Below are 25,639 nucleotides of genomic sequence, written 5' to 3'. Positions count from 1 at the left end.
CCACCACGCTGGTCTGCCCCCCCACACACGCACACGCAGGCCTGGGGCACCCCCCTCCTCCACACGCAGGCCTGGGGCACGCCTCCCCCCCACACACGCGGGCCTGGGGCATGCCCTCCCCACACACGCAGGGCTGGGGCACACCCCCACACACACACAGGCCTGGAGCACGCTCACGCGCACACAAACACAGGCCTGTGGCATGCCCCACCCCCACACACGCAGATCTGGGCCCCCCACACACATATGCAGGCCTGGAGCACGCGCACACACGCAGGCCTGGGGCACACGTGCACACACACGGTAGGCCTGGGGCACGCGCGCGCGCACACACGCACACACACGCACGCACACACACGCACGCACACATTGGACCCCGCCCCCGGAAGCACATGAGAGGCACTTGCTTTCACTGACTGAGGGCAGGGCTTGGGGCCCGCAGCAAGGCAGCAGCTTGAGGAATCGCTGCTTCAGCGCTTTTTTAGTGGGCCCTGGAGGGTGGCCTGGGAAGAGAGAAGACCCCGGGAAGGCACATTAACTCCCATTGTCCCTCTGTTCCCTGTCCCCTCCCCACCAGTCACAAATCAACCCCATCTGGGGATGGGGCTAGGGGAGGAATTAAGGGGGAGGAAAGGAATGGCAAGGGTGGTTGGAATTGGGTTAGGGGAGCCTAGTGGGTCCATAGAGGTGAGGCTCAGGCACTTTGTTTAATGGGACGTGGCTGACGACAGCAAGGCAGCAAGGATGAGGTGGCAGTGGCCTCAGTGTCTTTGCTGACCTAGTACCCTTGGCTCAAGTGCCATGGCTGGACCTCTCAGGATGATGTCCAACCCAAGGATTGCCCGGGTAAGAACACCTCTCTCATACACATACCTATAGTGACAGGCGTGTATAGTGACATGTAGAGCAATACATCACAGTGATGGGTGCCAGTGACAGCTTGATATCCAGTAACTCACACCTGATGGTCTAATATGTATGCTCCAACACACACACACACACACACACACAATGAACTGCTACTCCTTAACAAACATATACAAATGTGACCTAAGTAAAACAGGGTGCACACACATGGAGACCCCTACAGGCCATCTCACATACAGCATGATCAAACCACACAAGAACACACAATGCCTCTGGGACATCATGACATGTGAGTCTACAAAGAACACTATGACATTGTGACCTTATAACATTATGATACATATCAAGGTTGTCATGACACTTACCCATATCATACTGTGACCTGGGTCCCCATGGCATCCAAATATCTAAGGCTTACCTCAATACCTCACCCACAGAGGCTTCATTTTTCCTGGGTACACCCACTTTTCTTTCCTATAACCCCTCCTCATTCCAAGGCACCCAGAATCTTTCTGCCAAAGGGCAGGGTTCCTCATCAGCTAACTCATCTACCCTAAACTGCGGCCCCTTCACAGTCTTTTCCAGTATGCTTGCTCTTTGAGGGTGAAATAATAGTAAATTTTGAGGCAATAAGAGATCTTGGAGGAGAGTATTCTGGTGTATTGTGGGGCTATCCAGGGCCCACTGATCATGGCTCCCCTTCCCTTCTTCTCCCCTTATTTCTGCACATTCTCTACAGCTCTAATTGCACCCCCAGAGGACCCTCAGTGTTACTCTGTGTGTGTGTGTGTGTCTGTGTGTCTCCCAGCTGCACTGCATCCAGATTCCTAGGTCAGAGCCCACTGGATCTGACACGGTGGCTAAAGTTGGCCTCAGTCCATTCCTGGAGGGGTCCAACTTCCTTTAAAGGTTACTCCCTCTCCATATACCCTACCCTCCCAATCCAGGCTTCACCCTCCAGACCAGGCCCCCTTACCAGGAGGTAACTGGGTGAGTAACCACCTCCTCTCCTTCAACACATCCTTACCTCCCTCCCACCCCAGAAGCCATGGAGAGGTGGGAGGGAGGTGGTGGGCCAGGCAGGGGGATCGATGGTGGCCTGGCCTCCGGCCCAGGGCTCCATTAGCCTGGACTCTGGTTTCCCGAAGCCGAATTGCGTCTGGAGCCTCCAATGGTGTAGTCGCCCAACTCGGGGTAGCTCTCCTGCCCCCCACCCCAGCCCCCTACCTGTTTCCAAGCCTCTGTCTCCTCTAAAGGTGATAAGAGAATGGCTGCCTTCAGCCCAAAATGCCTGGGATTCCCAGATGCCCCCTCTTTCCCCTTTCCCATCTAAAAGGAATGGCAAGTTAGAACTCAATCAACTGCACCTTTTCCAGATTGCATGAGAACAAGCTCAGGCCAGCTGTCCCAGTTCATCTAGGTCCAGCTCCCTGTTCCCCACTCCACCCTAGTAAATGCAGCAGAGGATGGAGGGTGAGCTAGGAGTTTTCTGCTCTTACTGAACCCTAGAGCAGGCAATTCATGCACCTTCTCTTGTTCCCAGCTTCCTTCATATTTTTCCAGTTCTTCCAGGTATCTACCCTGCAGTCCTCCGTCATGGTTCTGGTCTGTCTTCCTGTCCCTGGTGGCACCGGGGAACAGCCATGCTATGGAGTTACACAGTTCTAGCTGTGAAGAGGAGGGGGAGGTCAAAACTCCCAAGGGGGAGGCAGAAGTGCTCTCCTCTCCACCCCAATATTACTCTCCCTACTGATCTTCGGGTGGGGTGGGGAGGGGAGTTGATTTTCCACTCCCAATGTCTAGGCCCTGGAGACCATTCTGCACTTGGATCCTGATAGGAGCCTGGAGAGGCAAGGGGGCTTGGGAAGTAGGGTCCCTGATCTGATCCACTCCTCATCTCCAATCAGAGCTGGGCTATAAATGTCTCCTCCACAATATTCACACTCTTCCCTCCAGAACCCACCTCCCAAGCCTTGGGTATGGAGCTGGTATATCCTCAGGAAACTCTGGAAACAGCCACATGTACAACCTGATACCCAAACAGGCTCAGCCACACACTGTGCCACTCAGGCCTGGCCACATCCACCTTCTCACAAAGCCACATGCCCTGTCACTCTCACACATACAGTCACATCCCTGTTCCATACACAGGCTCATAGTTACACACTTTGTACTCTCTCACATACAGGAACACAAAGTCATACCCTGTGTCTCTCACACACTGAGCCCACACACCCCATAAGCTACACTGCATGGATGGAGGTGTGGAGAAGATGCACAGGCACCATGGTGGGTCCCTGATTCCAAAAAGGACCCCCCAGAAATCTGGTGTTATCTCAGGATCCCTAGAACCGCCCTCCTCTACTCCAGACACTCCTTCCCTATCTCCAGACCCCTCCTGGTATCCCCCAGAATCCCCTCACCTCCTCATCTCCACACCCCAGTCCTCCCACACTGCACCCCTCATCACCTTCTGACACCTTGTCCCCCAGATTCCCTCCTCCCTCCATATCTACTCCTCGAGGCCTCCTCTTCACCTCTCCCAGATGTCATATCCCCCAAGCACCCCTACTAACTTCCCAGATCCCTGTCTCATCACTCACCTGCTCATCCCTGCCCCCAGTCATGAAGACAGACAAACACCCTCCCCAGTGCTGTGGGGCAGCTGCCCCGCCAGCCAGCAGCTCAGACATGCCAGGACACCTAGATTACCTTCCAAGGAGACAGGCTCAAAGAGGCCAAACTGCTCCAGGACCTTGACAAACAGAGCGAGGACCACGAGCACAGCGACCATCTCCAGCCCTTCCAGGTTCATGGTGGGCCTAGGGCATGGCCCCTACAGGGCCCAGGTTCAGACACGCTGGTTTGCCGCCTCACACCACCTCCCCCTCAGGCTCCCCAGCCTGAGTAGGACTGCCTGCAGCCTCCCTCCCCCTCTTCCTCCTAGGATCTCCTCCCTCTCCCCTATCACCCCGCCTCTGCCCCACAAGCCTCCCAACCACAGCCGCTGCCTCTTCCTCTTTGCAGGGCCACCTCAGCCTTTGAACTGGCACCTCCTCAGGAACCTTTGGTGCAAAGAATATGGACCAGGACAGGATAAGATATGGGCCAGAGGAGGGAGGGGGTAGTGATCCGCCTCTGTCCCTGAGGAGTGCTTCCCCTAGACATCCTGTGGCTACTGTGTGCCAAAGGGAGGGGGCAGAGGGAGGAACTGAGCTTAGGGAGAAGGCAGGGAATGGCAGGGTGTATGTGTGTGAGAAACCACCATCTGCACATGTATAAGTAATCAGATGCATGGGTCAGAATATGTTATGGTGGCCAGGTGTTTCCCTGTGTGTATATTCCTATGTTTGTCAGTATGGGAGTGTGTATGTCTCCTCTTATTTGTGTGCTTACACATGACTGTGCACCTGTCACAGAGGTGTGTTTGGCATACAGTTATGCATTTTGACTCTTGCGTATATGGGTATGTGAGCTGGGTGTCTATGGTCTGCATGTGTGGGAGTGTGTTGAAGTATTTGTGAGCGTGCATGGGGAGTGAGGTTCCTGTGTTTTAGTAGGGTTGTAGGATGTGGGTCTGAAGTTTGTTAGGTGGATGTGTAGTATAATTTGGAGGGTGGGTCTACCGTTGTGTCATTGTATTGGCATGGAATTGTATGAGAATAATGGGGGAGAAGGCAGTCACCTCTCCTGCTAGGAGGATACCGGCAATATCGATTTGGTTGCCATGGAGACTGTGAGGAGGGAGGCACTCTCTTCCCACAGGCCACAGACAGTGAAACTGAGGCCCAAGGGATGGGGGGATAAGATACAGTAGCCTAGGCAGAAAAAGGCCACTTAACCCCATCAGGACCCTCTGGGGAGGGGACTTACTGCAGCTGCCTTTGGGGTCAAGAGACCCAAGCTTCTTGGGAGAGGAGGGGGGACTGTGCTGGCTCCTTCTGGCCGGGACTTCATCCAGGAGATGCCAAAGCCCTGCCTGCTCCTTAGGAACTGTTATTGAGCTGATGGAGAAGCCCAGCTGCTGTAGGAGGGAAATCTGAACCCTCTAAGGAAGCCACCCCTCCCAGCCAGCATCCCAGGGGTCCCTCCCTCCTCTTCCCTGCCTCTTCTTGGTGGGGGGTGTGTGTGTGTGTATAAAGGGGTGGGGATAGGCCTACAGAGCCAATGAGCCATAAGACTAGGGCCTCTGGGTTAGTAACACCATTACTACCACTGCTGGCTAACGGTGACTGAGCATTGACTATGTAATAGATAAAGCGCTATGTGCTTTCAGGCGATGTAACACCAAATTTCACAATAAACCTATGAAGCCTGTACTATTATCCTCATGTTACAGGTGGTGAAACTAAGTCAAAGAGAAGTTAAGCAAATCTTCAAGATCAGAGCTTCAATTTTAACCCAGTCTGACTCAGCCTTCACTCTAAACCACCACACTACACTGGCTCCCTTCTTGGAAAGCTGGCCCAGCCGAGAGGCCCAATTTAGGGGGACTGGCCCCAGAAGGAGCCGTCCCTCTTGTCCAGCTCTGGGATGACTGTGTCTCAACCCAATTTGTGGGGTGGGGACCAGTCCCTAAGGCCCCAGTCCAGGGTGCCTGATCTGCAGTTCTATACAGCCACCACCGGGGGGCAGGCATCCAACCTCACACGGTACCATACCCCTTCCTTCTGCCTGATCTGCCCCATCCAGGGAAGGGGTGGGAAGATGACACTTCACATAGGCTTTTTTTTTTCTCTTTTTTTTTGAGACAGGGTCTCGCTCTGTCACCCAGACTAAAGTGCGGTGGCGCTAGCGATTCTCGTGCCTCAGCCACCGAGTAGCTGGGATTACAGGCGTGCACCACCATGCCCAGCTGATTTTTATATTTTTAAGTAGGGTTTGTCATGCTGGCCAGGCTGATCTCGAACTCCTAGCCTGAAGTGATCTGCCCCCATTGGCCTCCCAAAGTGCTGGAATTCCAGGCGTGTGCCACCGCATCTGGCTTCAAATAGGCTTGGCCTGTTCCACTCCTTTCCCCTAGGAAAAAGTCTATTCAGGGTCTGCTTGCCATTTGTCACATCTTAGAGGTTACTGATTTACAGATGAAACCAGCAAATACCTCCCTATGACTGTCCAACTTCCACCCCTGGCATTTAACATTCTTCCCTCTACCCTCATCAGGGTAGATACTTTTGTTTCAGCCAGTTTGGCCTCCTCACTGTAGCTCAAACACACCAAACTCCGTCCTATTTCTGTGTTTTTGCTCTTACCATCTCTGTCAGGGCTGCCCTCCCTTCTGCTTTTCCTCTTACCTATCCGTTAGAGGCAGCTTAAGTTCCCTTCCCTTCAGAGCGTCCAGGCTTCAGTGGTCTACCAGTAACCTGTGCGTTGCAGTCCTCAAAATTCAGCAGGGAATTCTGTAATGTTATCAGTGGGAACAGTAAAAGGTGTTGTTGTAGCATAGTAAGTGATAGGGTGGACTAGGGTGCCAGACTCCCTGGTTTCAAATCCCAGCTTTGCAACTTGCAATAACAGGATGGGCTCTCAACCTCTGTATGCCTGTTTCCCACCTCATATGGTTGCTGAGGAGGGGAAAATAAAATAATATATGGACAGTTGTTAGAATAACACCTAGCACAGGCCAGGCACGGTGGCTCACATCTGAAATCCCAGCACTTTGGGAGGCCGAGGCAGGAGGATCACTTGAGGTCAGGAGTTCAAGACCATCCTGGCCAACATGGTGAAACTTTGTCTCTACTATAAATACAAAAATTAGCCAGAGATGGTGGCACACATGCCTGTAATCCCAGCTACTTGAGAGGCTGAGGCAGGATAATCGCTTGAGCTCAGGAGGCAGGGGTTACAGTAAGCTGAGATCGTGCCACTGCACTCCAGCCTGTGTGACAGAGCAAGACTCCACCTCAGGAAAAAAAAAAAAAAAGTAATACTTAGCACAGAGTAACTACTGAATAAGTGTCTGCCACCATTATTATTAACAGCATAACACTCCTCTTTACATTTCTATAGCTCTTAATAGTTCATAAAGCATTTCCACAAAGACTATTATCTCGATGGCTTCTCATAACAACCCCATGAGATGGGCAGTGAATAGTATTGTACCCATTTTACTAGTGAGGTAAATGAGGTGCAGAGAGGTAAAGGGCCTTGCTCGAGGTCACCCAACTAACAGGATATGAAGCAGAGATTTGAACCCAGATTTCTCTGTATCAGTCTTCTTTCCTCAAATACATTCCAACCTCCTGGGAGAGCAAAGATGTTAAAAGAAAAACACACAAACAAAAAAAAACCTGGACCTACACAAATTGAGTGCCAGGCTCTGAGCTAGTGCTTGTACAATGAAGGTGAACCAAATATGCTCTCACTGGGTGGGGAGAGACAGCCCCACTGAGAGAACTCTAAGGAATCTACTCATTCAAAAAATATTTGTAGGATGCCTATAGGTGATAGGAGCTGTTACAGGCAGGTTATGAAATTAGTTATAGCAAAAGCTTCTTAACTGGGAGGTCAGACACAAATATCAACTGTCCACCTTAACAAAGAGATCAACATTTGGCCAGACACGGTGGGTGGCTCACGCCTGTAATCCTAGCACTTGGGAGGCTGAGGAGGTTGGATCATGAGTCCCAGACCAGCCTGGGCAACATGGCGAAACTCCGCCTCTATAAAAAATTAGCCTGGGCTGGGCAGGTGGCTCATGCCTGTAATCCCAGCACTCTGGGAGGTCGAGGCAGGTGGATCACGAGGTCAGGAGTTCGAGACCAGCCTGGCCAAAATGGTGAAACCCCATCTCTACCAAAAATACAAAAATTAGCCAGGCGTGGTGGCACACACCTATAATCCCAGCTACTTGGGAGGCTGAGTCTGGAGAATTGCTTGAACTTGGGAGGCGGAGGTTGCAGTGAGCCGAGATCACGCCACTGCACTCCGGCCTGGGCAACAGAGCGAGACTCTTTCTCAAAAAAAAAAAAAAAAAAAAAAAAATTAGCCTGGCATGCTGGCGCACACCTATAGTCCCAGCTACTTGGGAGGCTGAGGTGGGAGTTCAAGGCTACAGTGAGCCATGATCGTGCCACTGTACTTCAGCCTAGATGACAAAGTGAGACCCCATCTCAAACAAATAAACAAAGAGATAATATTTATCCAGCACATTTCGTGTCCTGGATACTTTACATGTAGTACCTCACTTAGTCCTCATAATAATCCTGAGAGGTAGGATCTATTATTCCTGTTTTTACAGCTGACATGGTCGGAGTGAGTGGTAGTATACCTATCTTGCAGATGAAGGAATTGAAGCTCCCTGCCATTATAAGCTCCCTGCTTATCTTGGGAAAAAAGAGTGATTTTTTTCCCAAGATAACAGCTGACATGCTAATAAAGAATGAGTTTGGCTGGGGGCACTGGCTCACGCCTGTAATCCCAACACTTTGGGAGGCCGAGGCGGGTGGATCACAAGGTCAGGAGTTCAAGACCAACCTGACTAACATGGTGAAACCCCCGTCTCTACTAAAAATATAAAAATTAGCCGGGTGTGGTGGCGCTTGCCTGTAATCCCAGCTACTCGGGAGGCTGAGGCAGGAAAATTGCTTGAACCCGGGAGGCGGAGGTTGCAGTGAGCCAAGATCACACCACTTCACTCCAGTCTGACTGACAGAGCAAAACTCTGTCAATAATAATAATAATAATAATGAGTTTAACCAGAGTCAGTGATCTGTCAGCTCCCTCAGGCAGTCTCTTCAGTATGTGTGGGGTGTCAAGGAATCCTAGGGCCTACAGCTTAGTTTAGGTAAGGGAGTTATGGGTAATAAAATTAAAAAGGGTCAGATTCCATGAAATCTTGAATGCCAAGCCAGACTATTTGAATGGAAAGGGGCCCTACAACAGCACCTCTTTGCTCCCTGCTGCTGCTAACTTGCAGCCAGTTGCCCTGGCCCTGGCCCCTCCTTTTCCTAATTCCCACTCTCAACTCTCAGAGACCTTGACCCAACCCTGCCAGGACTCATGGTCCTAGATCAGCCAGGCATCCCGTGGCCGAGTCTATCAGGAGTAAAAGAGCGAGTTGTTTTCCAGGCTCTCCCTTCTCCCCACTCAGAGAATTCTCAAGTCTTCGGGTTCTATGAGAAACTTGCCAGATCCGTCCTCCCCAAGCATCCCTGTGCCACGAATTTAGCTCTTCACTCAAAATAAAATCTCAATGGAAGCAATTTGGCAGAGTGGGAACTCAAGGGAAAACTATCTCGAGGCATGAGGTGGGCCTTCCCCATATCCCTCATGTCTTACCACAGAGATATTCCTATTATTTAGTTATTTATCTCCCCCAGTTCAAATGTGAGTAACACCGCCTTGTGGGGGAACCCACTTTATGCAACTGTCCCACCTTCCCCAGTCTACCTTTGTCCCACCCCCCACTGCCACTGTTAACCCGGCCAGTGAGGACCTCAAAGCCCTTCTCTCAGTCCCCCAGACCCACACCATTCCCAGCTAGGCCAAAGACACTGCAGCCCCCAACTGCATCGGGTGATTAATGACCTCCCTAGACGTTGGGGCTATTTTGGGTCCTGGAAGTCATGCCTACAATGACTGAGAGCTGGCCCTGCCTGGCTCCAGCCATCTGTCACTGGAGACAGGCCCAAGCAGGGGGCTTGGAGGTTGTATGCTCCCCAGAAGATTTCCAGGTATGGTTCTGGCTCAGGACCATCCATCTACCCTCCTATTGGGGGATAGATGGCAAGGAGAGGCCACAGGCACTACCTATACTCCAGGGGCTCAAGTGGATACCCATGGAGAGAGCCAGAAAATGACAGATCTCAGAATGCCACAGGACCAGGTAGTTTTGGTCTGTTTGAGGCCAGGTGCAGAGGGGATGTTGGGTTCTGTGGGCCCTGCCCAAGCAGTCATAAGGAAACACACCTCATCAGTGCCATGGGATACACACAATCCACACCTCATACACTCCACAAATCTCATACCAAGGTACAACCTCACAAAGGCTACACAACTAACTTAGAGACTCAGGAACCCTCAACCTAATCCTAAAGTACAGAACTCCAGGTACACACAGTCTCAAGTGTCACAGAATCCCAGTGATCACAACCCCAGGGAGACACAGACTCAGCCATGCATAGCCCAGTGATGCACAACTTAGTAATGCACAATCCCATTAATACACACTCCCAGAGAGAGAGAAAATAGAGACACACAATCCTTAAGCCACACAAGTCTATCCGTCCCACGTCATGCATGAACTCACTAGGTGAGTTCATGTCGGTCTAGGCCCATCTCAGGATTTTTTCCTTCTGGACACTGACCCTCCATCTTAAGACCCCTTCAGCCAAGAAATGCAGGAAAGAGCTGAACCTTTTCCCTGCTCTGCCGCAAGCCTCCTCCTTTCATCCCTGGGAGGCGCCCTGCCCCTCACTAGAGGCCCCCTCCTCTGCCTTCAGTGAGAAGCCCTGCCCCCTCCACCATTGTGAGGGACCTCGATGCCCCTCTCCTTTGAAGACATCGCTTTGAAGAGCGCTGTCTTCCTCCTGCTCTGTAAGGGGCCCCATCCCCTGCTCCGCTTCTGTCCGGGATCTTGCCTGGGAAGCCCTTCTCTTGGAGGGATGTTGCTCCCTCCATCTATGTGAGGGGCCCTTCCCTCCCTACCTCTGCGGAGCTCCTACCCCACTTCGCTCACTTTTTGAAGGATCCTGCCCCTCCCTTCCCTTCCGCATACCTGGGGACAGCGACCCAGTCACCAGCTGGTAGAGAGATCGCGCTGCCTGCCCCAGCGGGCTCCGGCACCTGCGGGGGCATCGGTTCATGGTTTGGCGGAGAGCTCTGCGTCCAAGCTCCGCCCCCAGGGCCCGGGGTGGTCCGGTCTCCGCCCTCACCCGAGTGGGCCCTGCGTGGGCGGCGCGGGAGGGCCGGCCCAGCAGGCATAGGATCGAAACCCTGGAGACTTCCCATGTGCTCCTGGCCGCCTGAGAGGAGCTCACCCTGGAGCTCCATCATGTGAAGCATGCGCCCCCAAAGTTCCTGGACTAGGGGGGCAGGGAGGGGTGGCGCGGACTCAGCCTTCTTAGGGAGCATTTTTCTGGGTTCTGGTGGGGAGGCCAGGCAAGTACATGTGGGTTTTGAGAAAAGAGCTGGATGGGGAATGAACCGTATCTTTTACTGCCTCCTTTCAGCTCCCCTTTCTCCGCCTGTCGCACTCCTCCCCGCACCCTGCATCCTGCCCCCACCATTTTGGCATAAAGAGCCGAAGGAGTAAGAGGACAGAGTTGTCATGGCAACTCCCCACACTTCCACACTTTCTGGACCAATGGAAGACAAGACAGGAGGAAGGAGAAAGAGGCCAGTGTATTGGGGTGGCAAAGAAGAGGCGGCAGAGTTGTGTCCCACTGTTTTCTGTCTCCCGGCTCCAAATTCCTTGCTCTCACAACTGTTTCTATTTGCGTTTGTCTCGGTGCGGCAGGTTTACAGACTATACCACCATACGCTGGGTACAGCCGAATGCTTCGAGAAGAGCCCCACCCCCCTCAACTTCGGTCCCGCTGCGCCCCTTTCCCGGACTCCGGACTCATCCCTATCAGGTTACACTCCAAGTAAACCCTTCCAGGACCCTCTAACGCCTTCAAATTCCTGGGAAAGCCTACGGGAGAGATATAGTCCCGCTCCTTCGACTGGGATCCCGCATGTTTGTTTGAAAACCATACTTTTGGCCGGGCGCGGTGGCTCAAGCCTGTAGTCCCAGCACTTTGGGAGGCCGAGACGGGCGGATCACGAGGTCAGGAGATCGAGACCATCCTGGCTAACACGGTGAAACCCCGTCTCTACTAAAAAATACAAAAAACTAGCCGGGCGAGATGGCGGGCGCCTGTAGTCCCAGCTACTTGGAGGCTGAGGCAGGAGAATGGCGTAAACCCGGGAGGCAGAGCTTGCAGTGAGCTGAGATCCGGCCACTGCACTCCAGCCTGGGCCACAGAGCGAGACTCCGTCTCAAAAAAAAAAAAAAAAAGAAAAAAAAAAAGAAAACCATACTTTTAAGTGGTGGGAATGACCGCCTAACTCTGGGCAAATCTTGACCACTTGACGGCGACCACCCCATCGCGAAGCAGCTCCGTGCGCATGGCTCCTCGCAGCCACACGGGGGCCCCCCCGCCCCGGGAACAATACTCAGGGCCGGAGGGACTCCAAGGAGAGATCCCAGTCCGGGGACCGAGCTCAGGACTGGCCAGTCAGACTCCAACCCTCTACGCATCTTCTCTTGCCCTTTCTGTCTTCCACTCAGACAGGGCCGCCGCTAAACGTAGCCTTTCCCCTCGGAACCGCACTGCCCAGCGGCCCCACTGGGCTGGGAAGACCCGAGGGATTAGACAGGGATCCGGGTGGGGCTCGGACTGTGTTTTGTTTTGTTTTCCTAAAGAGTCTCCCAGCTCCGTTTTGAGCTTTGGGTTGGGAGTGGGGAAGCAAAAACGGTTGGAGGTACCCTGGATGCCCTGAGGTGTAACTTTCCAGCTGCCTCCCTGCAAGCCTGATGGGCCAGGATGACGGGAGCTGGAGACTACCCTAAATCTGATCCCAGGAATCCCACCTGCAGGCAAGGGAAGGCGAGGCCTGGCGCGCGCTTCAGCACCGCGGACAACGACTCCCCTTCAGGCTTCAGCTTAGGCATCTCGCAGCACTCAAGAGCTTGGCGCCGCCCGCCCGCTAGAGTCTTCGTTAACACCGGCGTCCCAACCTGATTTGTCTCCCACTATAAAATAAGCCGCCCTTCGAGATAAGAGCTCCTGGTAGTCCTATTTCTACTTTCCAAGTCCTGTGTGGAGTTATCTACAGGTAGGCTGCTGTAGACCCGGACCACGATTCTTGACGCTTGTCAACATTCGACCTTTCCATTTTCCTTGGGAGGCAGGCAGGCAGGCAGGCAGCCAGGAAGTAACATTCCCTTTTACAGATGAGAAAGGTGAGGCCAAGAGAACAAAAGTCATATAGTTGGTACACTTCCATTCCTGACTGACCTGAGGCAGGGCATCTCCAAATACAAATGCTTCCGCCACCCAGTCTCATTCAAATAGCCAAGTGGGGAAGGGATGGTTTCACTAAGGGGGAGAACCTCTTAAAGGTGGAAGCAAACACTGACTTAATGTGATGGTATTGAAGGCCCCTAGGCCCTTACTACTCTCAAGAATTCTAAGCTGGAGGTGGGAACAGAATTCATGGAAGTGCTGGACAGCGGGCCCTTTGGATTCCATCCAGCTCTGAGGCGCATCTGGCATGCTCTCTGATCTGGGGCCAGCCTGAGTGGCTCCCCTGATCCTGACTAGGGCCTCCCCAGGGACAGTGATGGGGGGTGGGGGGAGGCACATGTTCAAGGCACCTCATCCTAGTCCCCTCCCCCTTCCCAGGTCTCAATCTCACTCCCCTCAGGAAGGACAAGGATCATGGCTTCCCTCCACCTCCCCAGCTTTGTTTTGGCCTCAGGGAGACAGCCTCCCTCCTCCCACTCTGCTGGCTTTCTAGAGCAGGCTGCACAATGAGAGACACAAACACACACATGGAAATGTACGCAGGGTGACACAGTCACCTACACAAACACATGGCTCTTCCTACCAAACCCAGGAACATGCACATGCACAGATGTACTGGTCTCACATACCTCCCCATGTGGGAAAGAGAGGATGCCCTGGCAGCCAAGTGGTTTGGGGGGACATAGAGGACACCACATGGAACTTCCCAGGCCTAGAGCTTCTAGCTCTGGCTCTGGAGGGGAAGTAAGAGGATGTGTTTTCCTGGGGTTTGAGTGAAGTTCTGAAAGGTTTGTTGGGGGTTGAAGGATTCAGTTGTAAGAATAATCTGAGTATATGATTTGGTGTGGGGAGAGAGGGCTGACCCAGCAATAACTAAAGCCTTCCTAAAGGGGCTAGGTGCTAGAGCCATAAGGTCTCTTGGAAACCAGACTGGGCAGCTGAACACTAGAGTCCCTCCTTGGGTCCACCTGGGCTATTTGCGGAAAACTTGGTGAAGCAGTGGGGTATACTAAAGACCCCTATCTGTACCAGGAAGCCGGAGAGGCAGCAAGGATGAGATACATCATGGACACTCACAGAGCCCTGCTGCAGACATCACCACATGAAAGTACACAACTAGCACCGAACACTAATCTCACAATCACAAAACACAACACAACCTACTTTAACAAATGCTTGCCCAGAGGGCTCATGGTCATGAAGTCTACAAAGAGACAAGCCACCCTAAAGTGGAGCCCTGATACACTCTGGTAGTTACACACCACTTCATACAGAATTACACACTCAAAACACATCATTGCACATATAACAGAGACACATGGTCAAAACAACTTCATCAGTACAACCAAGGTACTATGCAACCTCAAACATCTGACGAGACCATACAGTTGCACTGCCACATACAATCACACTCACCCTAGCTGTCACCAAGCCCAGGGCACATGGCAACCAGCTGTGGGAGACGCGCGCGCGCACACACACATATACACACACACATAGAATGACAGGCGCTCACGCACGTAACACCTCCCACTCCAGACACCCTCCCAGCCCTGTGTCACATACGCCCACACCTGCTGCCTCTCCACACCTGCCTCTTCTGTTCCTCCCCAACCCCTGCGGGACCCAAGGCTTTGAACCCCAGTGTCCTGCCGCCCAGACCGGCCAGAAGACTGCCTGGGAATGGGGCAGAGTGTGGGTGCGGGCCAGGTCGGGGTCGGAGAGGCGGAAGGGTGTGGAGGAAGCTACCCTCCCTCCCGCGACCCCCACGTCACTGACTCACCCGTGAGCTGATCGTAGGAGCCGTCCAGGTCCCGGGAATCGGACAAACTCTCCTTGCGGCCCTGGCCCCGCATGGCCCCCGGCGCCCCGCTCCCGCCCGGTCCGTGGGAGGGGGCGCCGGGTGGCCGGGATAGGGCGCTCACACGGCGCCCCTGGCGGCCTAGTGCACCGTCGGGGCTGGGGGAGTCCGGGTTGAGGCTGTCTGGGAAAGGGCCCGGGGTCTGAGGTCTACCCGGGGGTCCTGGAGCAGGAGAGGGAACACTAGGCAGCAGGTGAGCGCAGAGCCGGAGGCAGAGCGGAGCTGAGCGCGGAGCCGAGCCGAGCCGCCTCTCTCCTCCCGCCCCCTCCCCGCGGCTGTCACCGCCGCCTCCCCCCTTTGGCGCTGCCGGGATTGGCTCCCCTACCCCGCCCCACCCTTGCAGCCCGGGGGAGGCACCCGGTGAAAGGGTGAACTGCAAAGTGCGGGGAAGGAGACTAGCTCCCCAGGAATCTGCCCCTAAACCAAAAGTCACGGGGCTTGTTAGGGGGAGGGTGGAGAAGAGCGCGGGACAGAAGAGCCCCACTGAGAGGAAACCCCGCCCCTAATTCTCAGGCACCCCTTCTCCCTTCCCCCTTCGTCAACACAGTTCTGGCTGAGGCAGAGCCTGGGGTATCATCTCTGAGTCCCCGCTCCTTTGCCTCCGTGTCAGCCTCTATTTTCTCTGTTGTTCCTCCTCCCATGTATGCGTCTCTCGTGGTCCCAGACAGTCCCCACCGTGCTTAAAGCAGGATAGGGATGCAAAGTAAAAGTCAACCCAGCCTCTAATATTAGCAGGCTCATCGTGAGCCAATGGACTATTTCATCTTCTCTCAAGTCCCAGAAGGACCTCAACTCTTACCCACTCCAGGACCCCGTCTCTGGAACCTATTCACTCTCAGGGTGCCTTCTTCACTGATCTAATGACCCCCAATAGACCGACTAGGAAGATAAGAAAACTAGTGAACCATGTCAGTTTCTCAGACATCCTTGCTCTTTTGTTCCTCCCCTGCAGCAACTTTTCTGCCCTTCTCTTTTGTCACCTGTCCTGTCCTAGATTCCTTGTTTTCCAGCAGATTTGGGGAGCGACTGACAGGTTTGGGGATCCAAGTCAAGATACACAGTAGGAAAGAAATGCCCTTGTTGTGAAACCCCTTCTTTAAGATTAGCTCCTTTTCCAAAGGCAGGGCTAGCACAGAAGCTGGACTCCCTCATCTCCCAGGAATGGATCCTGAATGTTTGAGCTCCACAGGTCTGACCTTCCTCAGGATGCTTCTAGGCTCTGCACCCAAAAGCCCCCCAATCTCTTGCTATGAGGATGAGCGGCCCTTGTCTGGTGGGTCTGAAGGAGTGACCTGTTAAGACCAAAAACTTTAAAGTGACTCAACCACACTTAATTTCTTCAAGTAGCTTTAATTTCTAACCACTTGATTTAATCAATCCTGCAGGAATTGTGGTGGGAGTTCCAGCCTAAGAGGGGGACAAGTGGCTGAGGGTAAGACTGTCTTTAGGAGCAGTGCCCTGCAACTGGATCTCCCTTGGCTCTGGAGGAGCCGCCACAGACCTGGCATAGAGGCTGGGCATAGAAAGTGCTTGGGCAGCTCCTGTTGAGGTTGTTTTCCAGGAGAGAATGGACACTCTCATTCGGAGTTCTTGGAATAGGTATATGTGAATAAACTCGTAAAGAGAAGGGCCTTTACAATGGAGGGCAAGGAGCCCTCTGCTTAGTGCCCCATGCCCTTGACCCGTCCTCATTCACTTGGAGGAAAGGCTGGCAGGAATCCAGAAGTGGCCAAATGGGTTGGCTTGCCTCCTCAATACCACTACGTTTGGAAATAAGGGAACTAACTCCCTTCTCCCTCCTTTTACCCAGAGGGCAAGGGAGGTTACAGCTCTGTGAACCCAACTGGCCTCTACTAGGGCCAGGAGACTCAGAGGAAGGAGGAGAGTTCACAGGGGTGGGTAGGGGTCCCCTAGCCAGATGGGAGCAACACCTAGGAGATTACCTTACCTCTATGTTTGAGGAATGAGTCTGGGCAACAGAGATTAAGAAAAACAAACCAAAAAAAGGCAACACTAAAGACAGTCCCACACAAATCAATTTTTAATAATTTCAACTTGCCACCAGCTCCAGATCCAGCTGCTTTGGGGGTTTATCACCAGGGAAAATACTAAATGCCCCAGGCTGAGCTATCCATTCACTGATCAGATGACCCAGCCTGTGATCTCTTACGAACCTACATCTACACATGGCAGCCTGTTAGTGGATTCTCTGGAACTAGCGCATAGCTGCTTAATGTTAGAGCCAGAACTCTGGTTGCCAGGGAGGGCAAGTAACCCAAAGAGATTTGAGGTTAAATGGATAGCAGCCCAAGTGGTCCCAGACATGCTCTCACTGCTGAATTCCTCCACTTACTCCTAGAATATACCAGTGCTGTTTGCTCCTGCCATCCTGAGGGCTTTAGAAAGTGCTTTAAAAAGGGAGGATCTCGAAGCAGCAGCTATTTCAGAGGCAGCTGTGGGGAAAGCCTATAGAGATTCCATGGAGGCTATCCAAGGAAGGAAGCACAAGCCAACTCCCCAAAAGTCAGATTTGCCTGTGGCCCCACCCAGAATCTGAGTGGACAGAATGGAGGCCTTATGCATGATGCTCACCTGGCCTGTTTCAGATGGAGGGCACCCTACCCCCAGAAAGTTCTCTCCCTCCCAGGCACTAGACCACGACAGGAACAGATTCCTCCCCAGAGGAAATTCTCAGGCAGGTTGGATGTAAACAACAGCAGGGTAAGGGGGTGGAACACGTGGAGGGGAGCTTAGCAGAGGCAGGAGAGGCTGCCAGAGGAGGGGGGGCTAGGGAGGCGGGGGAGCTGCTGGAAAGGGAACCAGCAAAGTAGGCACCTTGAGGGCTCCAGAAAACCTGTCAATGTTTATTTCACACATACCCTAAAGACAGAGTAAACGAGATTAGAAACGAAAAGTTAAGGTTGTGATCCTTTTGTGCTGATGGGTCAAATGGGTCAGAAGGAGGGGAAAGATAACGGTACTCCTAGTGCCAACAGTAAAATTCAAAAGGCGGTGGCCAGACAGCAGAGCACTGGCCAGATTCTTATCTCCAGTTTCCCAGAGGAGTCAACTCTGAATTCAGAAAATAGGAAAACTGGCCGGGCACAGTGGCCATGTCACAGTGGCTGACAGGAACAAACTCTAGAGGATGTGAGAATATCATCTGGGCTCCCAGCACTGTGGGAGGCCAAGGCGGGTGGATCATGAACTCAGGATATTGAGACCATCCTGGATAACATGGTGAAACCCCATCTCTACTAAAAATACAAAAAATCAGCTGGGCATGGCGCACACTCCTGTAGTCCCAGCTACTCGGGAGGCTGAAGCAGGAGAATCGCTTGAACCCAGGAAGCGAAGGCTACAGTAAAGCTGAGATCAGGCCACTGCACTCCAGCCTGGGTGACAGAGGGAGATGCCATCTCAAAAAAAAAAAAAAAAAGGAAAAAGGTACCCCATTCCTACCCTACCCTAAATCTGAGCCAAGGGTCCTGATAACTGGACAAAGTGCCAGTGGGGGCAGGGGACACAGATTTCAAGCCAAGCATAGCCCCAGGCCCAAAGGAAGCAAGATGTAGCTCCAGCTATATCTGAGAGTTCATCTATTTTCAGAAGCCGAGCAGAGCCACTGACTTTCAGGGTGCTGGCATTACCCTGAGGCTTGCCTCAGCAGCTCCCGAAAATTAGTCAGTAGCTACAGCTTGTAACCTCAAGATTGGAAATGTGAGGGGCTGTTAGGGAGCCCACTCTGGAAGTCCCCATATTCCTGGAGGCCTCTCCCCACTGTGCCCACCCATTCCTCCCCAAATAAGATTATCCCTGGCTTGACCCTCTTGCCCCTGCTGCCCGAGCTCCACTGAAGTGTGGTCTTCACCAAGAGAACTTGGTATCTGTGTTTCTCTGCAACCTCGGGGGCAGCCCCCTCCCCTCGCTCCCCCTCCAGCCCATGATCATCATGGGTAAGAGCAGTCAGAGGCTGCTCAGTTAGGCGTGGCCTCAGGAGATAGTGGAGAACTCCTTGAGCAGGACTTCTTGGCTGAGTGTGTGGAAGGCCAGGTTTCTCCGGACGTTGGTGCTAATGGATCGAACCTGGGAAAGGGTAGGTGGGGAAGATGGGAGGGCACAGCCAGAGAGAAAACAGGAGAGAGTCAGTTCCAAACGGGAGAGGACAGTGCCTGCTACATGGGTCACTAGAAGTCTCTCTCTCAGGAAATGAACCCTTAACAGCTATTATCCCTGCAGGCAAATGAGCAAATAGTTCCTTGACAGCAGGGAAGGAGAGAAGAGGGGCTGATAGGAACAAACTCTAGAGGATGTGAGAACAACATCTGGGCTCCCAGGGAGGTAAAAGCAGGCACAGACAAGAAAGGAGGGCTGAGGTTGGCCTCTGTCCCTGCTTTGGCTATGCAGAAGGGGGACTGGGCTGCTCAGTGATCTGATGGAGGAGGAGAAACTGAGGCCAGAGGACTCATGCTCTAGTACCACCTCTCTTTAGATGTGTTTCTAGTCTCTTCACTCTCCCTTTGGATTTATCTACATTTTCGGGTTGGCAGGAGTGTTTAGAGATGCAGTCCTTTTCTGGCATAGATGGCAAGGGTATGATCCAAGGAGGCCAATTTCAATGGCCAGGGCCAGATGACACTGCTAGTGAGTCCCAGCTTGGGAGCAGCGCCAAGTGTTCTTAACTCCTATAGTACTCCTTCTAAGATGCCTGCCCACTCGAGAGGAAAGCCTGGGGCGTATCCTTGCCGTGTGCCCACTGCTCACCTCACGTACTCTCTACCCACAGAACCCTGCACGAAGTGTTGCCTGGGTCAGCCCGGGAAAAGCCTGTAGAGAAAGGGTCAGAGGGCCGAAGTCCCTACTCTGAGAGGGTTCCAAGAGGAATCTGGCAGACTCTTCAAGGAGATTTTCAGATAGGAAACAGCTGTGTAAGTTGCCTGAGAAACAAAAAGGGGAGGGAGGAGGACAGTGTGTCCTCCTGGGCCCCAAAGTTTCAGAAGCTTTCCTTCAATTTCTGTTATGCTATAGGAAACTTAATGAAGTTGTCAGGAAGGAAGCAGAAGAAAGGGTAGCCTGGCAAACAGCAGGAAATTTGAGCTCATTAGCTCCAAACTGGACCAGACCCTCTTTGCTTCCCTGTGCTAGGGGAACGAATATGAGCAGAACTGAGTAAAGCCATGGTGAGTGTCTCAGAGCCTCGAGACACCGCTCCTGTAACCCTCTCCAGCTCCTCATAGATTGCTCTCTGTTAACCACTGGCTCCCAGTACTTCCTCCACATCAACTTAAAGACTTGCCAACCATTCCATAAAAATGCTCTACTCTGCTATCACTTTACAGTAATGATTTCTGTGTTCCAAACTAACTCACCCCAGGGCATGTCTTCCTGACCCTTTGGAAGTCCAAAATCCTGAGGAATGTCACGTCAGGAACAGAGTTGGGCTATGTTCAGCACAAGACAAACAATCTAAAATACAGTGCCTGGGATAAGTAAAAGCTGAGCTGATGCAAGTTCAGCCCCAGCAGAGGGAGGTCTAAGGATAGGGAAAGTGGGTACAGAGGCCTGCATGTCCTGGTCTCGGTCCCCAGCCAGGATGTTTGTGTAAACCAAGCTGGTAGGGTGACAGGACTGCAGGGAGGCTGAGCTTTTCTTGAGAACAGCTCAGAGTACAGGGCAGGAAAGGGACCATCAATAGGGCTAGCTCTGTGGAGACAATGACTGGGAAGTTAAGTAGGAGGCAGAGCAAATGCTCATGGCTCCAAGTGCCCAAGGGTGGGGGCTGCAGGAAGCTGAGTGATTGGAAAGCAGGGAGCAGAGACTGGAGAACTAGATCGGGAGGGACTCAGACCAGCGGCCAGTTAGGAGTTTGGGAAGAAGTAATTCCATAAGAAGGGGAAGAATCAATTACTCTTATTAGTTGCCCTGAGGACAGGTTAAGGAATAATGAGCTAGATCTGCCCCTGGGAACACACATCAAACCCCAGGCCCAGCTGGAGCTGTGCAAGGGCTGTCTCCATGGCTGCAGAGGAGAAGTAGGCAATACCACCTCAAATAGCATCTTCTCTTACTACCTGGTACAGTGGGGGAGAGAAGTTGCATACCCCATCCCAGTAGACCCCTCAAGTCTTGTTTTATCTGCCCTTAGCAAACCGCAGTTGTCCCCTAGAAGCCCATCTGCACAGTAGAACCCAGTGGCTGGGGGCGGGCCCTTAAGACACAGGCAGAGGCGGTGGGGCACTCACCAGCTCTTTGAAGAAGGCAGCTTCCTTGTGCTGCTCTGAGTAGCGCTCATACTGGTCCAGGCCGTCCTGCAGCTTCAGTGTGAGTGTGTCATAGTTGGCTCTCACCACCTCCAGCACCTGGGGGACATCAAGAGCCAGGCAGAGCTTAGGCCATGCAAATCCCACATCCCTTAGCTCCACGCTGCTGATCTACTGGTTTGGGTTTGGTCTGTGTCAGCACCCCCAAGAAACCTTGCTCATTACTTATCTTCCACAAAACAGCCTGGCTACAAGGAATGATGCCTCAGGTTTCTGGGACCACTTTCTTTTTTTTTTTTTTTTTTTTTTTTTGAGATGGAGTCTCGCTCTGTCGCCCAGGCTGGAGTGCAGTGGCCGGATCTCAGCTCACTGCAAGCTCCGCCTCCCGGGTTTACGCCATTCTCCTGCCTCAGCCTCCCGAGTAGCTGGGACTACAGGCGCCCGCCACCACGCCCGGCTAGTTTTTTGTATTTTTTTAGTAGAGACGGGGTTTCACTGTGTTAGCCAGGATGGTCTCGATCTCCTGACCTCGTGATCCGCCCGTCTCCGCCTTCCAAAGTGCTGGGATTACAGGCTTGAGCCACCGCGCCCGGCCACTGGGACCACTTTCTCTCTCTCTCTCTCTCTTTTTTTTTTGAGACTGAGTCTCGCTCTGTCGCTCAGGCTGGAGTACAGTGGTGTGATCTCAGTTCACTGCAACCTCGGCCTCCCAGGTTCAAGTGATTCTCCTGCCTCAGCCTCCTGAGTAGCTAGGACTATAGGGACACACCACCACACCTGGCTAATTTTTATATGTTTTAGGAGAGATGGGGTTTCACCATGTTGGCCAGGCTGGTCTCGAACTCCTGACCTCAGGTGATCAACCCACGCTGGCCTCCCATAGTGCTGGGATTACAGGTGTGAGCCACTGAGCCTGGCCAACTTTCTAATCTCTTTCTCTTTTTTTTTTTTTCCTTTTTGAGACAGAGCCTCACTCTTATCGCCCAGGCTGGAGTGCAGTGGTACAATCTCGGCTCGCTGCAACCTCTGCCTCCTAGGTTCAAGCAATTCTCATGCCTCAACCTCCTGAGTAGTTGGGATTACAGGTGCGTGTCATCATGCCTGGCTAATTTTTGTATTTTTAGTAGAGACGGGATTTCTCCATGTTGGCCAAGCTGGTTTCTAACTCCTGACCTCAGCTGATCCACCAGCTTTGACCTCCAAAAGTGCTGGGATTATAGGCATGAGCCACTGCACCCACCGCGACTTTCTAATCTCTTCTATTCCCTGCCTTTCCTGAACAGCCCAGCCTGGCCACCAAGTCTGTTTACTCTGAGTATGGTAAAAGAGCATGAGAAGAGGTTATAGAACAGTAAGCATCTCAGCTTACCAGTATACCTGACACGACAAATGTGCTCTCAGCCTTATCCTGAAGCTTTCCCTGGCCAGGTTGTCACAGTTGCTGAGTAAGACTTTGCCAATGTCTCCTTCCTTCTCCCGTTCTGGGAACCACATTTCTTCAGTCTTGGGATGTTCCTCAGCACCATCTGCTACTTGTTTTCATTGCTCAGTGCCAACTCAGTCTTCTTATCCAGTGCCTGGATTGAACTTTAGGACATCCCAGCCTTTGGGTATAGGGTACGCTTTCAAGACTAAGCTAGAGCCTTTGTTCTGTGGGGTTTTTCTCCCATAACACCTCTCTGATTTTCTATGTGGGGAGGATTCAGACTTCCACTGACTCCAGGAACCTTGAATATCTGTGGTTACAGAAAGAAGGGACTGTTCATAGCCAGGCCAGATGTGACTTCAGCTTATAAGATCATGAATCAAAGGCAGGGGCAGTTGAGGGAGAGGCACTACACATCAAATCAGAAGAAGTGAGCTAGGAAGAAAGGGGAGACCATGAGAGGGGATGATCATTCACTCTGATCATCAGAATGAAGTTGATCTAACCTGGAGGAAAGCCTATGGCATTGTGGAGAGCTCCCTGCTCAGTAGGGAGCTTGGAGGAATTAGTGAGTGACAAGGAACACACAGCTCTGACAGAAGGGGGTGGGGGGTTGGGAAGAGGAAATAAGCCAGAGTCAAGATGGAGGACAGACTCCTGAGGGGCCCAAAGGTGCCTCTGCACTGCTCCCTGTACCAGTCCAAATTTGTGCCAGGCAGACTTCACTTGGTAGCAAATACTCTGGCTGCCAAACATTCCTGAGGAGAGAGAAGGGCTGGAGGGCACAGGGAAGGCTTGTGTCCCCATGGGAGAGTTACTCAGTTTGGTTTGGGAGGGAAGGAACAGCTAGGGCAAAGGTCTGGCTCAGCTTTCTTCCTTTCAGACACCCAGTTCTACAAGATCATTCTGCCTGGTGTGTCCCACAGACTGAAGTATAGGCTGGTTCCTCTGCTTCTCATTCCATTTGTCAGTTCTGTAGGCAGGAGGACTGGTACTCAGCAACAGCAGTCACCCACAAAGTAATCTGGTCCTCTCATGCACGTGGGCTGGACTCGTGGCTGGAATAGCTGCAGCCAAGGTCTTGGCTCAGAAGTGAATGGCTCAAGCCCAGAAAAAGGCAAAATTCCTCCAAGATGGAATCAGCCCCTAGGAACCAGGCAGAATAGAATAATACATGTTTTCCTATGCCCTGAAATCTGGGGAGCCTCATCTATGCTTAAGACCCAGCAACTTGGGCTCAGCCTTTCCTGAGGGGTATCAAGTGCCAAAGGACAAACATCATGCTAAACTCAATTTCTGCGAAAGAAGTTACCGCATGTGAAGAGATAGTTGTGCCTTCTGACTACATCCTGAGAGCTTCAGGCTGCAGGTAAGGCTGCTTTGATCACCTGGACTTTCTCCTCTTGCCAGGGTAGGGTAGAAGGTCTAAGGTCTCACTTAGAAGAGTGATTTCTTCCTATCCCAATAAATCTGGCTTTTGCCAGCATGGTTTAGTTTAGTTTGTTACAGGGAAGTGAGAGCAGAGAAGGTCCCTGAGCTACTAGCTCCTTGGAAGAAAACCAGAAGCAGCCGGATGTGGTGGCTCATACCTGTAATCCCAGCACTTTGTGGGGCCAAGGCAGGCAGATCACCTGAAGTCAGGAGTTCAAGACCCAGCTTGGCCAACATGGTGAAACCCCGTCTGTACTAAAAATACAAACATTAGTGGTGGTGTGCACCTGTAATCCCAGCAACTTGGGAAGCTGAGGCAGGATAATAGCTTGAAACCCGGGAGGTGATCTGAGATCGGCCATGATCTGAGATCGCGCCACTGTACTCCTGCCTGGATGACAGAGTGAGACCTTGTCTCAAAAAAAAAAAAAAAAAAAAAAAAAAAAAAAAAAAGAAAACCAGAAGCCTGGCTGGACTTATGGTGCCAGTGATCTCAGCTCTCCTCTTGTCCAGACACTGCCCGTTGCCACCTCCCCCTTCCCTGGCCCTTTCTTTTTTTTTCTTTTTTTGAGACAGAGTCTTGGCGCAATCTCAGCTCACTGCAAACTCCACCTCACAGGTTCAAGTGATTCTCCTGCCTAAGCCTCCTAAGTAGCTGGGATTACAGGCACCTGCCACCACGCCCGGCTTTTTTTTTTTTTTTTTTTTTTTTTGGTATTTTTAGTAGAGACGGGGTTTCATGATATTGGCTAGGCTGGTCTCCAACTCCTGACCTCAGGTGATCCACCTGCCTCGGCCTCCCAAAGTGCTGGGATTACAGGCGTGAGCAACGGCGCCTGGCCTTCCCTGACCCTTTCTTGTGGGCTTACTTCCTTTCTTCCTCTTATACCCAAGGAAAGTTGCCTGTCAGTTCATCTAGTCTCTGCTGTCTCCTGTCCTGGTCACTTTTCTTTTACTCCCAAGGGAAAAAAGACATTCTAGGCTCAGGTCTGGGCCCCAACCCATCCAAGACTTCAGAACACTAGCAGATACTTGCCTAGCCTGGGACTTTGCTTTCTGTAGCTTCAGACTTAAGGAACATGTCTCATTTGAGTCTCAGCACTGGCCTGGGACATGGTGAGGGCAGTGTCTTTAGGCAGAGAGCCATCTCCCAGAACCTCTGCCTAAAGGCCTGAGGCTTTACCACAATTTGCAGCCTCAGTATCTGCTTCCTGGCAACTCTAAAGGTCCCTCTCAGGTTGAAATCCCTTTCCAATCCATCAGGTAACAGTCTATGCCCCCGCAAGCACAAGGCTACCTTCTTTCATCAGCCGTTGGGCTTGTGGGCTTCCTAGAATCATGCCAGCCACCTCAGGTCAAGGTAGCCTCAAAGCCCGTAAGTCACCTACAGGTCACATGCTCTCCAAGGAATCCTCACACCACCACCTATGACCCTTAGGAGACAGACAGTTGAGTCTTGGCAACAGCCTGATAGAAAGTTAACTGAGCTGGCCAGGCACAGTGGCTCACGCCTGTAATCCCAGCACTTTGGGAGGTCGAGGTGGATGGATCACAAGATTAGGAGATCAAGACCAGCCTGGCCAAGATAGTGAAACCCTGTTTCTACTAAAAACACAAAAATTAGCTGGGCACAGTGGTAGGTGCCTGCAATCCCAGCTACTTGGGAGGCTGAGGTAGGAGAATCACTTGAACCCGGGAGGCGGAGGTAGCAGTGAGCCGAGATCATGCCACTGCACTCCAGCCTGGGTGACAGAGTGCAATTCTGTCTCAAAAGAAGAAG

General features: G+C 52.4%; 2 protein-coding genes across 6 annotated transcripts in view; both read right to left on the bottom strand.

Annotated features, from left to right (window-relative positions):
• The window catches only part of KCNIP2 (potassium voltage-gated channel interacting protein 2), a 19,758-nt gene extending 4,590 nt beyond the window's left edge, over positions 1–15,168 (bottom strand). Inside the window, exons 1-3 of one of the 5 annotated variants that reach the window (XM_017851732.1) lie at positions 14,665–15,076; positions 408–503; positions 124–133 (exon numbers count right to left, since the gene is read on the bottom strand). In XM_017851732.1, coding sequence (XP_017707221.1) covers positions 124–133; positions 408–503; positions 14,665–14,737 — 179 coding nt within the window. In that variant the 5' untranslated portion in view covers positions 14,738–15,076. Of the gene's footprint in view, positions 1–123; positions 134–407; positions 504–3,579; positions 5,648–10,585; positions 11,595–14,664 lie in introns of those variants that run through there. The other 4 variants (XM_017851729.1, XM_017851731.1, XM_017851730.1 and 1 more) reach the window with 4 other exon arrangements.
• Positions 15,169–16,760: 1,592 nt separating this feature from the next.
• ARMH3 (armadillo like helical domain containing 3) overlaps positions 16,761–25,639 on the bottom strand; it is a 234,991-nt gene continuing 226,112 nt past the window's right edge. The window contains exons 24-25 of the mRNA XM_017851651.1: positions 20,985–21,101; positions 16,761–18,828 (exon numbers count right to left, since the gene is read on the bottom strand). Of these exons, the coding sequence (XP_017707140.1) occupies positions 18,736–18,828; positions 20,985–21,101 (210 nt within the window). The 3' untranslated portion in view covers positions 16,761–18,735. The remainder of the gene's footprint in view (positions 18,829–20,984; positions 21,102–25,639) is intronic.

Source organism: Rhinopithecus bieti, unplaced genomic scaffold (assembly GCF_001698545.2).
Source record: "Rhinopithecus bieti isolate Rb0 unplaced genomic scaffold, ASM169854v2 scaffold_31787, whole genome shotgun sequence".
Taxonomy (NCBI): Eukaryota; Metazoa; Chordata; class Mammalia; order Primates; family Cercopithecidae; genus Rhinopithecus; species Rhinopithecus bieti.
The sequence above is the reverse complement of the archived record's forward strand: the minus strand, read 5'-3'. Positions and strand labels throughout refer to the sequence as shown.